The sequence below is a fragment of the Passer domesticus genome, chromosome 3 (assembly GCF_036417665.1).
Source record: "Passer domesticus isolate bPasDom1 chromosome 3, bPasDom1.hap1, whole genome shotgun sequence".
In the NCBI taxonomy this organism is placed as follows: Eukaryota; Metazoa; Chordata; class Aves; order Passeriformes; family Passeridae; genus Passer; species Passer domesticus.
This window is the reverse complement of record NC_087476.1, coordinates 93,664,445-93,687,023: the sequence shown is the minus strand read 5'-3', so window position 1 is coordinate 93,687,023 and position 22,579 is coordinate 93,664,445. Positions and strand designations below refer to the sequence as shown.

Sequence of the window (22,579 nt, the reverse complement as noted above, 5' to 3'; positions counted from 1 at the left end):
TATGGGGACAGGACAGTGATAAGATGATTTTTCGTCAAGGATCATTGGGTCGTAATTAAGTTACATTCATGGCTATTGCTTTTTGAAGGATGATTGGTAAATGACAGGCTTCATGTGCTTGCTATGGACAGTGTTCACTAGGGTTTTTTCTCTCTCTGTCAGAAAATCCTGTTGAGTCTGATAATGTAAATGTGGCATTTTATTCTGAACAAAAGAGCAGGGAAATGAGCTATCTTGTCTAATCATTCAGTTGTTTAACACCGACTTCCAGTTTAGACTCAATTGGCTGGAAAGCACTTGACATGTGAAGTTAGTGCTGTTCCGAACGCATGTTTGAGTAAATTTTAAAGTAAGTGACAGCTAAATTGTACCTAGGGAAATTACAAAGCCTTCAACACAGTTAATTTTTTGGGGAGGATTAGTTGTAATTGCAACACCAGTCTCCTTGAAGATTCCTTAGTACAGCAAATGAACAGAAACACATTTAGCTCTTTCAAGAGCCTGTTCTCTTTTTACAGAATAATTTTTGTAAAGCTGATTGTACCTTGCTGAATTGACTTCCCTCTACACTAACATCTGCTTCAGATTTGTAGAGAGGGATTTGTTTTACCAGGCTATCCTCCACCCCCACCCCTGAGAGTCCCTTTTTTCTTTTTACCTCTCTAGTGATTTCAGGTTTGAGAGCTTTTCAATCAGTAAACCCCTTAGGTAAATTGCCACTTCACTAAAGCTTTATGCATAATGTTGCAGCACTTCATTCCAATTAAAATCAATATTTGGAGTCTTATTTTTATCAGGCAGACTCTCTGGTTGGGAAAGTTGTTTATTACAAGTAAAAGGGTTAGATTTAGTGCTACATTCTTTAAGCAAGAAGGGAGTGGCTTGTTGAAAGTGAGGGGGGCTGAAATAGGGGGGAATGGTGTAGCCAGTCCTGCTACAGTGTGTCCTGCAGACCTTCAGCTAATTGAGTAATTTTGGCCCTTCAGATAGATTTGTGTGGTTAAAATTGCCTGCACAAATATTTTGGAAGATTGGACCCATAATACCTTGGACTTCACAGTCATTCTAAACAGAAAGTAATCGACTTGGTGTCTTAACCTGGACTTCTCTTTAGCTGGAAAGTAATGCCAAAATAGGACTCCTGGAGCTGCATAAAGGCCAAGCAGAATGTACTCGGGGCTGAGGCTTCTTCTGATATTCAAAAATAATAGTTTATCTTCTTTTTTAAAAGAGAAGTTTCAAAGTGCCAGAAAAATACACCTAATCTTTAAGTGGAACAAGTCTTAGTCCTTAACAGATAATATTTGTGAGTGACTTAAAGCTGTAGTATCTGGCCAACTCAGAATGAAGCATGGATCATCTCTGTTCACGCTTTAAATACTGTTTATTCCAAACTGATGCTGGAAATCCAGTTTTTTCAACATGGCTATGAATATATGGGCTTTGTTTTCCCTTTTTGATTGAACCATATTAATTAAATCATAATTTTAGACAAGGCTTTTAATGTCTCAGAGTAGTAAGTATCCTTTGGGAAGATAAAAGGGTGTTTGACATGGATAACTTCTTACAGAAAGACTCCCAAATACTTTCAAATGTACAGCTGTTTGTTAGTTTAAAATCATTATGTCTGAATAGCATTTTCTTAAAATGTAGAAATTCTCTTTTGTGCAGCTCTTTTTATTATAATTGTTTCAAGAAACACATTAAAATGTTACATCTGCTTGAAATTCGAAGCCCACAGTGAGTTCCTTATTTTTCATTTTCTAAAAGGATTGTAAAAACTGCTTATAAAAGTAGCTGCTGGTACTTATTTGGAATTAACTGAAGTTTGTGACAGTTTAAAAATACTGCAAATTGTTGAATCGTAGAAGCTCAAGTACAAGCATAAGCTTGATCATTTTTTCTTTGCAGTAGTGGTACCAGCAATTGTCAAGTCAGAACTTCTCTATGTTTTATTATTTTATGTTTGTCTTTGCCAATTTTAGTATTTATATGTTCTATAAACCCCATTCTCTAGTAAACTGTGGATGACTGGATGGTTGATTAAATGCAACTGAACTAATATATCTGATTTTAGTAGATTAAAAAAACCAGTTGTAACAGTACATCAATGTGTAAGATACAGTACTCCTTAAACACAAACTTACTCTGCCCCTTTGAGCAGTAGGTCCCAGTAACAAGTACAATATTTCAATTTATTTTTGCCTAAGGTCTTTGCTGATGTATTTTCTCTGCATGTGCAGTATTAATGCCTTCAGAAGTATACATGTAGAGACTAGAAAACTGTTAATGCTACTGCTTGAATGACATTGCAATTATTCATTCATTTATTGATAGCTTTGACCTAAAAACAGTCACTGTAGTCCTTTAGGAATACAGCTGAGACAATACTATAGCTGTTGGAGCATCAGTCTGAAAAGCTAGATTTATCACTGAAAACTTTAATTTGAATGTATAAATGTTGTTGTGCCTCCTTAGAAATTGAGTAGTTTTCTGTAAAACTGTTTTTTTTCCTAGATGTTAACTGAACTTGCATCTAAAGCAGGAGAAAAATACTGATTATATAAATCTTTATATCTGACTATGGTAACTACCATAGTATTTCGCTTTTATGACAGTAATCTAGCCTGCAACATCTACTTGCAGTTTTGAAATTAACCTGTAATTTAGTCTTCACCCCAAATGACAAAAATTCAAATGACTCCATGGGGTGCCAGAAGATGCACTGTAAACAGGGCTCAGTAAGGGGGATAAGGTAGAAATCCATCATCTTAGGTTCTTTTAAAGAATGCCAGTATTACTGAATAAAATTAATTCTTCTGTGTTTTACTGTTCAATTTTTAAAAAATATTAGCCTAGATAATGATAGTAGTACATGGTAGTTTAGTTAGTCATTCTTTGAAAAAGCAAAATCTGTGCTGCACAAGAAATGCAATGTGAGGAGAGGACATGTGAATTGGGCTTGTTTTAACAGTAATATCTGGATTTATTGAGGTTTTGTTGATGAAAAATAGCATTTTCTTCATCCTTGGGAATGTTGCTTTGGGAATGTTAAATCATTATTTCAAGTCAGCGTTCCTTTGGTAACTTACATCACTTGTGTCAAATAAGGCTCTTGAAATCTAAAATGCAGTCTTACTGACTGCCTGGCTACTTAGATTTTGTGTGTGTGGTCTTGGTTTGTTTCAGCTTAAACCTTACCCTTCAAAGAATAACTTGAAATATTGTTTTACCAGTGTTTCTGTGGTTGCCCTTGGTTGTTTCTGGTGTTTTTGCTTTGTTTAGTTTGGTTTTGTTTCAAGATTGGGTTGTAATCCTTTGAAATAAAAGGTCTGCAGTAGATGATTATGTACAGTCAGTTACACAATATGGAAGGTTATTTTGTATTTGTTGTTAATGTGATTGTTTTTATGACTTTCTGGTTTTGCATTTTAATTATGTATACTTCTGAAGGTGTTAATAATGTGTACATAGGGGAAAATTCAGCAAAGGATTGAGGTACCAAAAATGGAAATATTCTGTGTGTTACTTCTTCTTGCTGCTCAAAGGCTCCTGACTAAATACATTTAATGCCATCTTATACACTTACCACTACATGGATTTACACTAGTGCCATGTCTGACTTGGATAGGCTAGCATAAAACACATTTTGGTACCATACGATATTGTTGAATTAACTGCAAAAATTGTATTTTTAAAAGTAGAAAATACCTGTTGGATTCTGATTTTCGTATAGAACAGAATAATGCTATACCCTTCCATTGTGATGGAATGGACATCAACAGATGATTTACAGGCACTCTGTTAAGGTGTAAAACCAATATAAAGCAGTGCAATGAGTTGTGGTTATCTTAACTCTGGTGATCTCTACCGAAACAAAATATTGTGGAATAATTGTGAAGAACTTAAAAACTGGAAATGCCTAAGCATAGACAGAGAGCTAATAGAGTGTACATAGTATTACTTAGCAATGAGAAAAAATAAAGCTGTTAAACACTTAAGTGAATTTTCCATGGAGTTTGGGTTTTGTCAAGATAGGACATAGCATAATTTAAGAATATTGCTCAGAAATTAAGTGCATCTGATGTTGAGGAACATTCACACCTTTGGCTATTTTGTAGTAAGCAGTGGTCATGGAATCAAAATGAATAAGATTTGAGGGGGGAGTTACGCTGGGATTGTAGGCGAAATGAATTTTCTGTGAAATTTTCAAGATTAAAGGGGTTTCAGTGTGGATTGCTCCTGCTAAGAAAGTTTTTATTCTTGTTTCGTTTCATTCCACAAGGGATGACATGCCTGCAGCTCTGGAAGCTTTAATCAGCTGTTACAAGAAGTATGGTAAAATTCTTCAACTTCATAACATCTACTGTAAACTGGTAGAAAAAGGAGATGCTGATCTTCTGCAAAAGGGTTAGTTGCATGTAGTCAAATGCTGTCTGCTAATATGAAGTGGTTTTTTGGGGGTTTTTCTTCCAGGATTTGTATATAGTTTCTTTCAACTGAAAGAAAAAAAATGTTTGTCTTTATATCTGAACTTCAAAGCACTAATACGATGCCTGCATTCTTCAGATTGAAAAATTGATTGTAATTTTAAACATGGAACAGCCCTGTATAATACGTCATTGAGCTCTCCCAAAATTAGTGCTAATACTTGTTCTAGCTATGTATGTTACTATTAAGAAACAAATTAATAGTAACACATCACAATAACAAAACATACATCTGTTTTCAAATAGCTGTGCAGTTCACAAATTATATATCCTCACTTTCTATGAGGAAAGCATGCCAATATAGTCTGTTTTGTTCAATATAGTTCAAAATGTAGTGCAGAAAAACATTTTAAATATGCTCAACTACAAAGCTATGACAAATGGTGTCATGTGTTATAATCATTCTGTTTGTTTAAAAATTATTCCCCTATAGCTTATCTTTTATGAGTCTTGGAAAATATTAGTGTTAGAAATGTCTGACATAATATATTGAAGCATTTCAATATTTGAGTAAATTAATGAGTTTTATTCTGTCTTTAGTTTCAGATTTTATAAGCAGAGAATATGGTGACATGATGGCTCTTTACGATCTCTTCTTCGCCTTATTGCAAACAGGAAAATACAAAGAGGCCAAGAAGGTCATAGAGGTGGGATTTTAACTATATTACTCTAATCGTGCAGCTATTTAGACTCTTTAATTAGAAACATTTAAAGTTTTTAACCTTTAATTAGTCTTGTTCTGATTCACGTTAATAGAATGCAATCCCAGTAATAAAAAACCCTCGGCTGGCTTTATTTTGTATAATTACAGTTCAGAAGAGAGACAGTCGTCTTGTACATTGAAATTGTTTCCTCACTTTTTCAAATTTGCTCTTATATATCAAAATGATATTTGCATATTAAATATCGGATTGTGAAACAATTAAATTAAACTGGCATTCCTGGGTGTAAAGTTGCTAATCCTCTTTCCGAAGGAATTCTTTGTTCTTAAAAGCACTGGAATTTAATTTGCTGCAGACCATGCTCAGATTTATTTGTAATGCTTGTCTACAAGTTAATCAGCCAAACAAGCGCTGTCTGCTACTGTTTGGCATTTAATTTAGCATTTCTTCTCTCTCTCCCTTTTTCAGGATAGTAAGCAGCTTATAGGAAGTGGTAGGTGACAAACTTGGTCTATTTAGGATTAGTATATTTTATCTAGACTTGATTGAAATTGTGCTTACTGAAATTGATAAGTCAAAGGGGCAGCTGCAGAGTCTGCCCAGATTGTGATTATTTTTTCTTCTTAACACAGTTGTATGTTTTTAAAATGCTGCATAAGTTTTACACTTAATGTATGGGAGGAGGCATCTTGCAGAAAAAGTAGTAGTTTGTCCTCAGCATTTTTGTGTTACACACGTAGACGTCTCTAACCTAATTTCTGCATTTTTTTTTTTCTTTCCTGAGACAAAGAATGCTTTTTCTCCTAGTTCCCCTTAGAGTATCTGAAATTCCAGCTATCCCTGCTTGAATTGTCTAATGGAATTTTTGCATTTAAAAAATCTTAACTGAAGGTCTGTTTGTCTGTGGTGGTACAATACTGTCCTGCTGTGGGGTGTGTGGATATTGCTAAGCACAGTGTTGAAACGTTGGTATTTTTGTTCTGAGAGGGTGTTTTGCAGCTCAGATCTTGTAATACAGAAGAACAGAAATATCAGTGTCTGACAGCAGATGACACTGAGGAGTTGAGTACTTTTTACAGTGATTAAAGCATATAGGAGGTGAAAGTATGAAATCTGAGATTTGGAAGTAAAATTAAAGCTAAATGAGCAAAACTTACGTCATGTGATTTAGCAGCTCTTTCTTTGATACTGGCATTTAATTTCTCCGTATTTCTCTTGGTGTGTGGAGTTCAGCATTTGTGAATAGGATAATAAGCAAGTTATCAAATTGTTGGGGCACTGAAACTCTTGTCATTTTTTTAAAACATGCCAGATTCTCTCTGCAGGTATACAGTATGTGGTTATTAGTAACTCATGATCAATCACCAAAAATGTTTAGGCATAAATCTGAACACCAAATATCTGGAGATGAAATGGAAGCTTTCCTGCCTTTTATGCTAGTTAAAATAATTTTATCTAACTTAAATGAAGTATGAATTAGAGCTTTGTTCATGCTGTGGAGGAAGAGCTGATTTAAATTACAGAATTGTTAATATGGAATTTTCTAGGAATAGTGTGCATATATTTTACTAGTGAAAAAAGTGTCACAAAATCAATTACCATATGGTGCATAATATTTTAAATATGCTTTTGTTATGTCACAATATGTTAAGTATTTTCAAATAAATTGTTTCCAAAAGGGGAGGACAGAAACCTTATTGTTGATATTTTGCTGAAGAAGAAAATAGTTTGTATTGTTTATAAACATAAGCAAGTTCCTATTTGCTTTTTGATTTGTTGGGAAGTGGAAGCCTTATTCAGTATAATGTGAGATGGTGTGTGTGTATATATAAAAAAATAACGAGGTGTAGGTGTATTCTTTTCTCTAGTCCAGTGGGTTTTGTGACTAAATTACTTCTCTTGGTGGTCATCTCAGATTATTTTTCTGTCATCTTTGCTTGTGAAATAATACTCAGCGAAGGAGATCAGTTGGTGCTGCTTTCTCTTTTAGATGCTGTTGCATGTACCTTTAGGCATATACTTTTGTCAAGTATTGCTGCTTATAATGGTCAATTAATTTTAGTGATATTGTTTGTTTTAAAAACATCTGTGGAATTAATAAAGAGTACCTAAAAGGATAATAATTAAACTGGGAAAAAAAACTCCTTAAGAGCTAAGGAAATGCCCACTGTGGAGGATAATTGTTGCTCAAATGGGATTTTTACTCACTGGAGACCACTGCTTCTGCTTGCTCTTGCTATTTTTAGAAATTAGAGGTATACTAGATTCTTATGTGAAACTTAATGAGAAGTGCTGCTTTGAAAAACTTGGGAGCTCAAAGCCCCAGGAATGAAAAAATAACTCTTACATCTCAAACCTTTGGTAAAATGAAAGTGGGTGACAATACTGGGAAAGGACAAAGGGAAAGATTTGAGAGAGATTATAAAAATCAGGTCAGACTTGTGTATGTTACATTATCTGGCCACAAATGTGTTGTGAATGCATATATATGCAAGATCATGTTATGGGAAGTAGTGAGAAAGTTGAAAGCTCTGGGCCTTATCTGCTTGGTGGAATAAATGCAAGACTAGTCAGAGAATGAGAGTGTGAGAAGTAGCCAAAAGTAGATACAAAGGAGAAGAGGCAAAGAATTTGTCTGACCCATGCTAGAACAGCTAGACTGAAGCCTGTGGTAGGTTGGTAGTGGGAGCCTCTTCTGAGGCAATGCTGACTGGAAGAGAAGCTGTGTTTGAGAAGGCTGTGGGAGAAATGCTGTTCCTGAGGCACCATGGGGTTTGTGTGATAAGGTAACAGTTTGCAGTATTGTTGAACTGCCTTGTTAAGTAAGCACTTGAAAGTCTTTTTCTCAGAGACAATAGCTAGAGATAAGGTAGCCTTGGCTGCTCTGTAAAGTGTAAGTCTATTTTATTCTAGCTGTACCTGGAGATTGTTGAGCCCCCAAAGTTGTGCTGTTGGATGCTGTTTTGCTTTACACTGAAAAAAGTTCTACCAATGGGCGTATATCAAGACATGATTTAGTCTTCTTAACCTCGACTGATAAGTTAGCTTTTGTCTTGAGTCCTTCAAAGATGATCATGTCAAAACAAAGTTGGCACATCTCTCTTCTTGCCCCTTACCACAAGGTCACATACTAGTTTGCTTTCCCTTGGATTGGCACAGCATGACTTCTATGTCATCAAATCTAACTCTGGATACGTAAGATTTTTTCCCTTACTTAGAAAGGCAGCGTAATTGCCTTTTGTCCTTGAATTTTGTTTTTCATAAAGAAATAAGGAAGAAAATTAGGTCAGTATGTTTTGCTTTTAACTAAACTAAACTATATTAAAACTAATGTAGGCTAAAAGAAAGGGATGTGAATTTTCAATAAATAGAATTAGGGGAAAAGTAGGTTTTAAAAAATACTTTACCTATCCTCTGAAATGTTTTCTTATTTCAAAAATACTGAATCAGATCTCCTCCTGGAGAGAAGTCATACATAATTATGTGGAGAGAATCTGGAAGAATTGTTTGGCCTTATGGTCTTCTAAGTCTGGTATGTAAATGGTAGAAGAATTTTTTAGAGCCTAGTCTGTCAGATCTCTCAATTTCTTACCTGTTGCCTGTACTGGAAAGTTTAAAAGTCCCTTTTGTTTGCTCAGCTGTTCATTGCCACTTTATTAAGCAGGTGCTTAAGATCTGTACTAATGGGAAGGTCATCCAGAAAAGTAGAGTGAAAAAGGGAATGTTACTCCACCTTGGAGGAATTTATTTATTCCCCTTTTCACCTGTTGCTCTGTTTGTTTTCATGCTGCTTGGAGGTTTTTAGATTTTACTACTTAGAGTAGTTAAAATATAGTTGATGTCTGCCATTTTTGTTGGATTTGATATTTTGGTTATCTCTGAATCTTTCACCAAGATCTCATAATTTGCAGCTGTTTTGCATTCATGATGATTGGGTATTTCTAGACTCACCCTTTTTCCTTCATTTAGTCATGCTAAATGCAGCTATTTAAATACTCACTGAATTGGTGTGTAATACAGGCCCTGTCTGCTTTTGCCTTTTTTCTGAAGAGGTTTGTATGTCTTTCAGTACTCTTAACAGTTCTGCAGCAGAGGGTCAAGCAAAGCCCATCTATAAATCTGCTTACTGAAAGTCTGAACCATGTTTTCATGAAGCAGCAATGGACACTTCATTCCTGTGAGTGAGCAGACAAGGTATTAAACTGGTGTTAAGCCATTTCTGCACTGTATCAATAAAGTCATTGCACCTTAAATGAATTTTCATTGTACAGCAAAATACTTACCTGAATAAACCAAAACAAGCACCTGTTCAGAATCATGTGTCAGGTGCCTTGCATTTTTAATTGGAAGCTCACGGATTCCTCTGATAGGAAGTAGGAGTTGGTAGCAGTGTTTCACTGTCTTCGTGTTGTTCAACAGATGGTTCTTGAAATCTTGCTAGATCAGATCACATGGGCTGTTAAAATAACAGCTGTTAACTTGCTCCTTCAATGAAAGAGTAAAAGCTCTCATTCCTGCTATGGTTTTGGTTTTGCTGGAAATGAAGGCAAAGAAGATTGGAATACAGGGAAAGATCTCAGAACTGTGTGGCAGAGTTTTTTAGGAGAAGTTCAACCTATGTATTTTGTTTCCACTAGAGGAGCCTTCCTTGAAAATGGCCATGGATAGTGCATGGGTTCAGAATTCTTTTAACCAAATTTTAATCAAGTGTGATACTGTCTTCATTTGCTCTCATACTAAATATGTTGTTCATATTTAAAAATTAAATTTATCATAATATATCCCACATATCTTGAGACATTAGTATGAAGAATTCAGGATCAAATGTTGTGAAATAGCTTAATGAAATGTGTTCCATTGTGAAGAAATGTAAGAGAAGGCATTTGCTGCTGCAATCTGGGACCTGACGAAAGAACTGGTTTGGGTGAGTTCAGTGTACAGGAATATATCTATCAACAGATGTCAAGTTAATTTAAGAGGTAAATAGATTTAAGCAAAGAATTGTGACATTGATTGTCAGCAGACCTCAAGATACCAGTTGCCATTGGATTTAATCTGCCATAAAAACAATGAGAATATTTCTACATGATATTGAGAGATTACAACCTTCTTTCATCCAGATTGCTTTTTTAAAGAGCCTGCATCATAAAATTGCATCCTGCTGATTTTATGCTGGAGATGAACTACCAGGAGAAGATGCTTTCTTGATTTGTGACAGCAGGGTCGGGGGAGTGAGGGGGGTTGCATCAGTTATGTGTAATTTAGTGATGGTTATATCTAGTCTCTGAATTTATTTACAAAGACTTAATTTTGGTCCTGTTGAGAAAAGAGTGGAGGTGATTAGAACAAAATTTAAATATTTGTGAACAAGGTTGTATTAGATAATGGTGGTCTGAGATTTAGGAATAGTTTGTAGGGGGTGTAATAGCTTTTATTAAAGTAACTATACAACTGAGAGGGGAAAGAGCTTTTAAGCATGCAAGCCCTATAATTACAAGAAAAGATTAATTTTTTTAATTATTGCTATTGAGTCCTATTAGTCCAATAAAATCATTACTTCTCCTTCTGAAACTGGACTCTGGTGCAGTTAGTTATTAGTGCATTTGGATTTTCTTTCCATGCATCAGTGTATGTAGGTTAATTTTAAAAAAGGGTGCTTACTACTTCAGAGCATGTTATTTAGAAATTCTGAAGTATTCCTTTCTTACAGGCAAGGGATATATTTCAAATAAGTCAATTTGGTAAAGGAGATGACTGCTGAAAAAATTCCTTCCCAAAAGGAAGACAGTAATGTGTTCAGAATGTAGGATTATGGCAAGATCTGTGCATCTTTTCTTAGCTCCAGGGACTTTGTGTTAGAAGGAAGATGTTTATAATGCTTTTTTTTCATTCATCATATGCTGTAAAGCCACATTACAAGGCCAAGAGCAAATCTTTGCTTTGTGTTAAGTCTAGGATAACCGTGAGGACTTTGTTTTAAGCAGAGGTTTTGTGTAATTTTTGTGTCAACTTTTGTTCCAGTGTGGCTGTGGTTGGGAATGCCTTCTAATTTTTTTTTTTTTTTTTTTTGTAATAATATTTCACCACATAATTTATCTTGGAAAACTTACTGGTAAATGTAGAATATTCCAGTAGTGATTAAATATATATCAGTTTCAGTTGTTTGAGGAATGATAAAGTTGTAGAACTCTATCCTACTTTTATTTTAGTATTTTTGGAAAATAATCAAGTTGCCTGACGTTTTTGTCAGTCTTTGCCTAACATAAAGCAGGGTATAGTCCTCTTTCAAGTGAAATAAATAAAATTAGTATTTACTCAACAGATACTTGCACTGGTAAAGTCGGTGAACTGTGAAACTGACAGAAGCTTTGAAGCAAATACATATGTAGGAAGAAAAAAGCCACAAACCAACAGTACAAACTTTCCCAGTGGAGACTGTAAACTTTGTATTTTCTTACTGTGAGCTACTGCTGCATTTTACATCAAAATTGACCTAGTAGAAGTTGACTGGTTGCTACCTTGTGTGATTGTAGAATAGGTGGAAAGGAGAGAATTAGCTTGAATTCTTGCCAGTGTAGGAAAATAGTTAGTGAGGATAGATGTGTAGACATGTGTCCCTTTGTCTTTCATTAAATATCTGGTACTGCAAATAAAATATCAAATACACTTCAGCTGAGTAGGCTTTGAAGGCATGACTTGCAGTGGAGCAGCTCTTAAGTTTCAATATTCCATTACTACATTAGAGTACTTGCTCTCATTATCAAACATGAAAAGTAGACATCTTGAAGGTACAGATGTAACTGTTTTCAAGTTTACATACATCTCTTGTCCAGAAAGTTGAACAAGAGTCCACATATTTTAGATGAGTTTCTCTTTAAAGAATTCTGTGTTATGGGTGTTGTATTTTGTTTAGTCATATTTATTTCTGAGCAAAGTTGCTTATAAATAATAAAGAAGAAAGAAATTACTCATACAAAAATATAAAGAAGAAAAGAAATTGCTAATTTTTTAGAGAGATCGCAAGATTTTCTTTTGTTTAGAAAGAGTAACGTGAGTGAGGGTATCTTTCTGTGCCATCACCAAAAAGAAGCCATTTTCTAAATCGTTGAAAACTAAACTTCTTTCACAGTAGAAAATTAACTTGTAGAAAAAGTATTGCTTCCATTGCCAGCCATAAACAGCCCTAGCTGTAATATCATCCTGGTAGCACAATGACTTAAATAAAAGCTGAGTTAGGAGAGCACTAATATGTTTTATTGGACAGTTGATATGATGCTTTTTAATACACAGATTATTTTTAGATTACTCAGTCTCTAAAGTTGGATCTTTTGTGAGCTTCTCGACTATTGCGTAAAAGTTCAGAGCCAGTAATCAAAATAGGTTTTCTTTTTCCTGTATATTCAACGCTGATACTTCACTTAGACTTTGCTGTGATGACTGTAGTGGGAGAAATACAGCAAAGTGGTATACCTGCATACACAGGAACTCAAGAAGTAAGATTGTTTTTAAAAATAATGTACATGTGTTAATTGGTATTTTAAAAAAATGAATGCATTGTTATTTGGAACTAAAGGAGTGCTTAGCAGGAAAAAAAATAACAGAAGTGTAAAACACTTTTAACCATCTCATTCAATAACTAGACGAGGATGGCTACCTAAGGTACAGAAATCTTAAATATGTTCTTCTGACTTTCTGACTAAGAAGTGCACCTACTGCTTAGTAGAAGTGAGGACTTCTGCTACAAGTTTTAACTAGGGGAAGATTGAAGGAAAATGTTCAGTGCTTATGTTGTAAACAGCTTTGTTCAAATAACCTGCCATGCAAAAATATCCCAAGCTTCATTAAAGCTGTGTGGAATTAATGAGATTTTCATAGACATTTTTGTGGCATCAGGGAAAAAAAATCTGTCTTTAAATTAAGAAATTCCCATCAAGTGTTGTGTTTTCCATGGTGCTTATGTTGGAGAGAGCTGTTAGGAATGACACACATCAGTTCTTATCGCTGTCTGCCCAAGGCTGTCTGCTTGGAGGAGTAATGCATTTTCCTGCAAGACATTGCTTTGGCATCTAAATCTCAGTAACTGGTTCTGGTACTGGTAACATAAGTCTGTTATTGCTGCTGATGTAACTCTTCATGAAATGTTCTTATTCCTTTAGCAGCATTAGCTGTCTCTTGCGATTACTGGACTTTTCAGCTGCAAAGAGAGGAATGAATGGATCTGTCCTTCCAAAGAATACCATTGGGAAGTGCAACATGGATGGCTTTTATACAATTTGGCTGTTTCTTTCCAATATGTTTGAAATAGTGAATATAGTAGAACTGTTTCCCTAAGAAAATATTGAACTTTTTGCAAACAAAATGCAGAAATTTTGAAGTAAGCGTAAACTGGGTAAGGTGGTTGGGGTTAAAGTTGAATAGTTAGAATTGATGTGTTATTCAAGGTGCAGTTGTGAAAGGCTAGAGTAAGTTGACTGCTAGATGTAAGAAATACTTTGCCAAATGGGCACAGTAGTCATTTGTGAAGGTGCAGTGTTGCAAGATTAAAACAGAAGCTCTCCATCCCATGTCACATATACGCCAAACGAAACATGATGCTGCCAGTTTTTAAAGTTATGCAACCTAAGCCAGCAAAAGTGGCACTATTTTGGGGCAGTTCTCAACTCTCAGTTTGCTCAAAGTCATCTTTTTGAAAAGGACTCGGGGCTTCTGGTCTGTATGTTGTCTTTTGTGGTTTTTCTCTGTAAGTTTTGTGTTTAAAGAGAAAAAGTTGTTTTGGCAAGTGGGGAGGAGTAAATAAATATTTTCATATGTCTTCTCTAATTTTTAAGCTTTTGTTAAAAAAAACTTTTTTGAAAGTAAAAAACCAGTATAGCTCTACTGGCTATAGCAGTTACAGAACACTAATGTAAACAGAATTTGAATATTTCTATTGTTGTTTTAAAATCTGGAAAATCATCTAATAGATTCCTCTCTGACAGGTCACTATTTTTCCAGACAATCTGTTTTCTTTCAGCTGTAATAGGTGGAAATTATCTCAAATAAAGCTGTTAGTACAGAAAATCTGCTGATTGGACCCCTTCAATCACCTGAAGTGACTGGTTTTCAGAAGGAGGAGAACAAATCAAATGCTTTCAGTGTGTTAGGACTGTTGCATGATTTTTGAGAGCTACTTGACAGGAGTTCTTCCAAAGATGCAGCATATTTATCCCTTTCTGGTTAGTGTCCCTTCCTGTGTGTGAAGGTGTAGAATCAGTGAGTAAATTGGTGTGGGTATAAGTTTAGAATGAGTGTAATTGTCATAGAATCACAGAATATGCTGAGTTGGAAGGGGGCTGTCAGCATCATCGAGTCCCCCTCCTGGCCCTGTGTAGGACACCCCAAGAATCGCAAGTCCAGAGTTTTGATCAAAACTCTGGGCTGATTTCTATTGGAGATATTATGAAGTAGCTGAATTCTGCTTAGCCTGGAGAAGAGTCAGGGAATTATAAAATAATCTAGTCATTAAATTAGTATGAAATTGAGATAATAAAGAAAAATCAATTGTATATTGTCTTCTAATACAAAATCCAAGCTAGTAGAAGTTACACTGAAAACAATCACAAGTGGTAGTACTTTGGTTGTTCTCTGCAGAAGGTGGTGGAGGCAACCCATTGCCAAAAGATCTTTTGAATGTGGTAAATCTTAAGGGGTTTCAGGGGCAGCTAGAAGAGCTCATGGAAGAGGAGTAACTTAACTAGAACCAGTGTGATCACTGATCCTCAGGTAGTTGGAGAGTGGAAGAGCACTAAAGGGAAAGTATTGCTGTGTTTCCTGACATTTTATATTCTTCTGTAGTTACTGTTACAGAGAGGATAACAAGGTTTGATTTGGTACAGTACAACTGTTTTATATTTCAAAAGAATGTAAAAGCCAGAAATCTGTGTTTGGTTTATATGCTGGATGAATTGCATGAGACTCTCAAAAAAACGCAACCAAACAAAGAAACCACTAAGACTTGATATAGATTTATTTTTTTAATTTAGTCCATTGAAACAAGCAAGATCAAAATTGTAAATGGGAATTTGGAAGAGTAATTATAGTTTTTTATTTAATTTTTCTTTATTCCTTACATTCCATTATTCTTTATTTTAGTCTGCTGTATTGTAGAAACACTGCTTGCTGCTAAATGCAATGTTTAAAATTCCCTAAGATTGTAAAGGATAAGCTACAAATATGGACTATCAGGCAAGCCCTGGAGATTTAGTTAATCTGACCTAGATGTTCTTTTGATGATTGAGACCTGCAGTATGTGAAAACACTTCTCAATTTCAAAATGAAACACAAGGATATCTGTTGTATAACTCAGCTGTCCTTGTAGTGACAGACACATCAATCATTTCTGAACAGGAAAGGATTTACTATAAAAAGTTTGTAGCTTTCGAGCTGTTGAGTTCATTGGCATTCGGATCAGCAGTGATATTGGAAGTTGTAAGTGAATTCCGCATTTGAATTTTACCATGTCCTAAAGAGGATTAGCTACAAATGCAGGCAACATACTTCTTTCTTTTTCATTTTCAAGAGCCTGTTGTGTATCAAGAGCCTGTTGTGTAAGATGTTAATTCTTGACTTAGTTTTCAGCATATTTTATGTGAAACTGCTTGGTAGCTCTTAAAAAAGCACTGAACAGGTACCTATTAGTATAAGTAACTGTGGGGAGGGGAAAAAACACAAACGAACAACTAATTGGAAAAAAACCACGTACCTGGAAAGCTGTGTTTATATATACCACTTTGAATATTTGGGAAGACACAATTTTTCTGTAACCTGGGCTGAGACTATTCTAACAGACTATTCACAGCTAAAGGCCCAGAGATGCTCCGTTGTTGAGGAGCTGTGGGATTAACATCCTGTTTTTAACAAACCCTTATGCTGACATCATAGAATGGTTGGGTAGTTGGTGGGATTATATGGCCCAACATTTACTCTGCAGAACATTGTTTGCTGTATATTTAGCAAAGTTTTGAAGTTTTCACTGAAATTTTACATGCTGGATCTCTGGTGTATGCTGAATTATTTCAGAAAGATGCAAGGGTAGTAATTCTATGCTTGGAGAATATGGGAAAAGGAAATTATGTTTAAAAGAGAAGATAAATTCACATTTCCAATAGTAATTGTTCCCACTGTTTTGTAGCTGGAACTTATATTTTCTCACAGCATTTTGTGAGAAACTGGCATTCAGATTTTTTAAGTTGCACTTCACATTTAAACTGTAGAGATTTCTTAAAATAGTCAAACCTAAATGCCTTCAAGAGTCAAAACACGTGCTTCTCTGTAGGAGTGAACACACATTTCCTTGGAATTACTTTAAGCTATATTAATGTGAATCTACACATTTGAAATAAAAAACAGAGTCCACTCTGTAAATTATATTTGTGCTAAGACAAGATAGTATAAAGCCAAGAAATCCAAGTACCTGTGGGAGGGAAGGCCAAGAGGTAAAAATGATGGATGCTTTGCACACATTTTGGTGGAACCGTTTTTAGATGTGTTGGACATGAGTAGGTAGAACGTATCACACATCTCTTCAAAAAATTTGACTTTTCCTATCTTTATTTAAGACTTTACTTAAGTTGAGGAACTGCTGTTTTGGTTATGGCATATGGTGATGGGAAGGCACAGTGTGGTTTTCTGCCCCAGATGGAGTTTCAAGGATTGAAACCTTTCCTTTGAACATTTGTAGCTACCATGTAGCTGCAGTCTGCTTGAAACAACAAAGGAATGAATAAGCAAAGGCTTGCAACCTGGAAAAGTCAGTAACACAAAGAACTGTGGCATGCTGACGATTACACGTCAACTCCTCTATGTATCCATACATAAGGGCAAGCCTTAAGCATCTTAGCTTTAAGAGTACATCATGAGTCTTCTGTTCTGGAGTAGGAATTGCCCTACAGTTACTATAACTGGCATCATTACAGTATATTGGCATCACCAAATGGTGATGGTGCAGGTCAGAAACAGCTCTCTAGCTGCTATGCTGCAGCAGTGCTGGAAACAACTATTTCATTGTGAAGACAGTTTGGAAACATTTGGTGTAATTCTTTACCAGGAGTAATACAAAGGATTACTATAGGTACAGCAATAATACCCTATTAATGTGATGAAAGAAGTTACTTAATGTTTCAGTTCATCTGAAGTGTATTTTAAATGAACTCTCTCAGCAGTGTTCAGCCAAAAAGGAGACTGTCTTGAATAAGATTACTGCAATTTTTATGTCTCATAAATGCAACTTAACATGATTATTTGTGAGCTTGTAGTTTCATTTAGATTTCAAAACACAAACAACAGCTATGAACTTTCATTATGAATACCTGTATTATCTTTATTTTCCCTTAGAATGTTCTATGTGCAGTAATGTATTTCTTGTGGAAATATTTTACAGACTCCTGGCTTGAGAGCACACCCTGGAAGATTGAAATGGTTTGCAAAAAAGTGTATATTAAATAAACAGGTATGACTTGCATGATATGTTCTATGGAGCTGTTATTTTATTCCAAGAAAAATTGTTTTGAAGTGTTTTCTCACTTGATTTTATGTTTGTGAAAGGACATGTGACAGGCTGATGAGGTGAACTTAATGCTGGTGTATACTTAAACAGAAATACTATTTTAGCTGAGTGCACATAACATGTATGTACACATATATAGAAAAATAATTGTTTGGCTGAGGTATAACCGAGTTCTTCCTTCTTTTTGAAGATGGAAACTTTGGAACAGTTGGTAGAATCAACTCGAAATCTGTTTGAATGCGATAGAGATGAGATGTACTACCACCTGCTTGAACTGTGTGGTAAGTGAGCTTGAGATCTTATCCATGTCTGTAATCTGTTTTCCTGTGTGGTTGGAGATGGGACATAAACCTGGAGAGAAGCTATATCTTGATACACAATTAGTCTGGCTACCATTTCTGAGGCATCTTGTGGGGGAGGAGATGTCAGGGGTTTGTTTTTTTCATCTGCAGACCTGAATGCTTAATTAATACAGTGTGTGTGTGGATGGATGGATGGATGTAATATATAGACTTATGTAATACAAGTTTTCCCATCCATGCTATTGTCTGCTATAATTTGAAAGTTAATTCTGTTTTGGCTTTCAATGTACTTAAAGAAGAAAGCCTGTTCATCTATTATAACTGATAAAAATTGAGGGTCTCCTGTAATTAGATCTGGTTCTGCAAGGTGCTTATATTTTTTTAAATTACTTATTTTTCCCCAGCTACAACCTAACTTTTGCATTGTTTATTGTCGTGAAACAGTTTTGAAAACTGGAACTTCATTTCTGTGCTGCAGACTTAGTGTAGTATGTGTCTATGAGGTTTTCATTCCTCTTTTCTGTGTTTTTCAGTCTATGTTGCTTTTGTTATTCAGTGTACTGTATTATAAAGGATTAAAATTTTGGAGATTTATTTTAAAATACTGAAAAAATACATTGTGTTAAGACTGAATATGGAGCACTACACAGTAAATTGGGACATAAAGCATTACAGGGATTTCTGTGTACCTTGGTCATGTATGTACATATATCTATATATTATTGAGCCATTACAGGTGTTTGATATTGTCTGGAAAACTTGCTTTTGAATTTTAAGTCATTTTAGGCTGTTCTCTCTATGTTTTTGGTTGGGTAGGACTACTGATGCAGGCCTCTTCCCTACTGCATTTAGCTACAGCAGGAGAAGACATGAGTACTTTTACAAAAAAAATGTGACCAGAGGCCCCTTGAGAATTTTGCTGCTTTTCATTTCCTGAGGCAAAGCTTCAAAGAAAACTGTAGCGTTACCTAAGTCTGGCTTTACACAGACTGGTTCACCATCAAAAATCAAGTAGGCCTGCAAATCAATCTTGTCTCAGCAGGGAGAGAACCTTCCTATTTCTCCACTCATCCTGTTCACCTCTGGCAGTGACTAAGTCTGACAGTGTGCCTGCTAGGAAGAGAATCTAAGAAGATACAATTCATCAAATTCTGTCATGCAAAATCTTCAGTCTTCTTCCAGAAGACAGAACCAATTCCATCTATTCAAAGAAGTGGAAAACATTTGTGGGTTTCTGTCACCATGAAAGACAAAAGCCATGCATAATCCTGCTTTCAACCATTTTAGATTACCTATCAAAGCTGCCCTATACACAACTACAGCAGGACTGTCACTGTGTACCAAAACCATAACTTCAGATCTATTTTAAGCATATTAAAAAACCCTACCATCTAGTCCAAACAGTAATCAAAAATGCTGAAAACAAGGCACTTGATTATCACAGAATAATTTAGACTTGGAGAGAACCTCAGGAGTTTGGGCCTGGGCCATTTCCTGGAGCTAGGATAGCCCCAATGTCAGATCACTTCAAAGCCTTGTTTAGTAAGGGTTTGGGTCCCTCCAGCAGTGGAGCTCAAAGAGCCTTTCTGAGCAGCCTGATCCAGGATTTGATCATTCTCCAATGCTCCCTTGCTGTAGATATCAAATGTCACCTTCTGCCCTTTGCTGTGCACCTGTGAGGAGAGACTGACTCTTGAAGAGTCAGCGAAGAATTTACAAGATGTGCATGTATAGTAGGAGAGCAAAACCTAATTTGAATGAAATGCCAAGGCAGTTTATTGAGAAGGATGTTTCTGCTTTAGAGAGCTCATTTTTACCAGGGTGTAAATCAATAGTGACTGAGAGTCATAAATGCTTCACAGTTGGTGACTGCAAAGCTAGAAAATGTAAAGGCAACAGAAAGCAGATGCTGTAGGTAGTTAAATGGTAGTTAACTGTTTTCTTTCATGAAGTCCAGATTTCTATTTTTTTTGCAGTTGTGCACAGTGATGCATATATAAATTTAGAGTCTAGAACACATAGAACTGATGAGCTGGGATGATGACTTCTGCACTACTTTTGAGCTGATTTTTCATTTATCTGAAAATTTGTACAATCCTTGGCGATTTTTTCTGACATCCTCAATGTATTGAAATAGTTTAAAATTTCAAATTGATGATTGTATGAAGCAGAAGTACATGATTAATTGATTAATTATTTTACAAAGACATTTTGAATCACCTTAGATACAGATGTATGTTCTAAATGTGCTTTTATCTGAAGATTTTAATCTTGTTTCAGAGAGCAACAAGGACTGGGGAAAGGCTGAAGCTATTTGGACTAAAATTCAAGAAGAAAATATTGTTCCTCGTGGGAAGACACTAATTTTGCTAGCTGGGATATTTGAGAAAAATGGTCAGGTTGTTCCATTTGAAGTACCTAAGGTAAGTGGCGTTTAACTTTCCTAGATAACAACACTTATGAATATATTTCATCTTATTAAAAAAACTAACAGAAAACATTGCAGTAATTTAAATGTTTGTTTCTTTTAAAGGATAGTCCTGAAGATAGCAGCAGTGCTGCTACTGGGGAAGAACTGAAAATACAGATGCTTTGCAAGAAAAATAAAGCAAAAGGTAAACTGAAATCCACTGTGGGTTTTTCCCCCACCATGTTAATTTTAAGGTTTCAGTTAACTGCAGAGCTCTTCTGTGCAAACTTCCCAGTCTCTGCTAAAAATGAAATTAATTTCTGCATGAACATTTGCCTTCGTATACAGAAGAGCAGAGTGTATTTCAGTACCATTCTTTGATTTAATCTGTGATTAATCATTGGAAATCCATTCCTATCCATCTCATCCCAAAGCAGGGTGAGAGAAGAGGAAATAGCTTTACTGGGCCTTACAAAATGATGAGGAAATCCCAGAAACCCAGAATGTGTCAGCTTGGAAGGGTAGATCGTCTGGTCCAACCTTTTTGCTCAGACAGTCTCATGCTTGAGCACATGGAAGAGGATCCTTGAATATCTCCAGTGATGAGACTCCACAACCTCTCTGGGCAATCTGTTCCTGTGTTCAGTCACCAGCACAAGTCATACTTAGGTGGAACCTCCTGTGCATCAGTTTCTGCCCATTGCCTATTGTCCTTTTGCTGTGCCCCGCCAAGAAGAGCCTTGATCCCAATTAGTTAATTTCTAGTGGTTTCCAAGGTGCAGAGCATTTGAATATTCTGGAAATACCTATTTTATTCATGTATACTATAGTAAATAACTAGGTACCTCACATGAAAGCAGTATAGAAAATAGAATTCAGTAGGTTTAAAAATTAATTTTGCTGAATGAGGAAGATTTATAAATGCAAGACACCTAGTAATTTTCTTCTCTAAGTGTAATCAGTATATATTACGGGTTGGACACAGATTTTTAAGCTCTGAGTTTTTAAAAGAAGAATGTATCAGTCATTCAGACATTTAACTTCTATTGTTAGTGAAATTACCATCTAGAGTTACTCAGTCTAAATATTCAGTTTATTTAGATTAGGAGTCCGAAGTTGAATCTGGACATTCTGCATACTGAGAGTGCAGTACCATGTCATGTGTATAAAATTAAGAATTGTGTATTATGGCAGACATCATGTTTTCAGGAAATTCTTCTGCTGGTAACTGTTGGGTATCATAAGAAAATGAGAATTGAAGAAATGTTTTCATTGAAAATCAGATGAAATCAAGGGAATGTACTTCATGACATTTTCACTAGGAAAGTGTCCTGTGCCTTCGGTATCATAAATGATCAAGTGAAGAGCAAGAGGAAACTAAATAACTGCCTTAGACTTGGCAGGGAGACTAGTTTAAAACAAAAATATAAAATAATATTTCTGTGGTAATTTCAGATATTGAACTTAGTAATAAATCACTTCTGCATATTCTTTTCTTTAAAGTGCAATATTTTAGAGAAGGTAGTCTAGAGCTATGGGGAATGAAGGGGAAAAAATGTTCCAACTATGTTGGGAAAAAAAAATTGTCTTCTTGGAAAACTGTTCTCTTGGCCTTAGAAAAAAATATAAAAACCTAAGTTTTTGCTTTTTTTATATAACAGTATCATGTAATTTTGGTATGAATGTAATGGGGCAACTTTTTGATGGAGAAAATATTAACTCAATCTAGTTATGTAACTATTCAATGAACTTTCCAAGTCTGACACGTTTTGATAATCTGTTCTCCAAAGTGCTTGATTTATGCAAAGTCATATTTTCATCTTTGTCTTGATTCCTCAGTGTGAGAACTTGACTTTAGGAGATCATGTAACACATATCCCAAACAGTCACAATTGCTGAAACAGATTTGACTGTCTTGAGAACTGAGACTTTCTTGGCAAGTTGTCACTTTTCTAACAAATCTCTGCTTGAAATAGCTGGTATAGCACAATATGATTTTGAAACCAAGAAATTTCTCTTTTGAATGCTAATATATTTTAATAATTTTAGATGCCATCTGAAGAAGTAATAAGCTGATAATACCTGATCAGGGATGTGTCTCAATTCAAGACTGATCTAGGTATAATTCAAACATGCTTCTTGCAGAGATGCAAAATGAAGTTAAGAAAAAA

The 22,579-nt window shown here is 35.4% G+C and overlaps 1 protein-coding gene across 2 annotated transcripts in view; it reads left to right on the top strand.

The window, feature by feature from the left end:
- Positions 1-22,579, top strand: part of LRPPRC (leucine rich pentatricopeptide repeat containing) — an 86,397-nt gene that overhangs the window by 43,097 nt on the left and 20,721 nt on the right. For both annotated transcript variants that reach the window (XM_064414408.1, XM_064414407.1), the window contains exons 24-29: positions 4,286-4,410; positions 5,031-5,137; positions 17,571-17,639; positions 17,887-17,977; positions 20,279-20,421; positions 20,532-20,613. In XM_064414408.1, the coding sequence (XP_064270478.1) occupies positions 4,286-4,410; positions 5,031-5,137; positions 17,571-17,639; positions 17,887-17,977; positions 20,279-20,421; positions 20,532-20,613 (617 nt within the window). The remainder of the gene's footprint in view (positions 1-4,285; positions 4,411-5,030; positions 5,138-17,570; positions 17,640-17,886; positions 17,978-20,278; positions 20,422-20,531; positions 20,614-22,579) is intronic.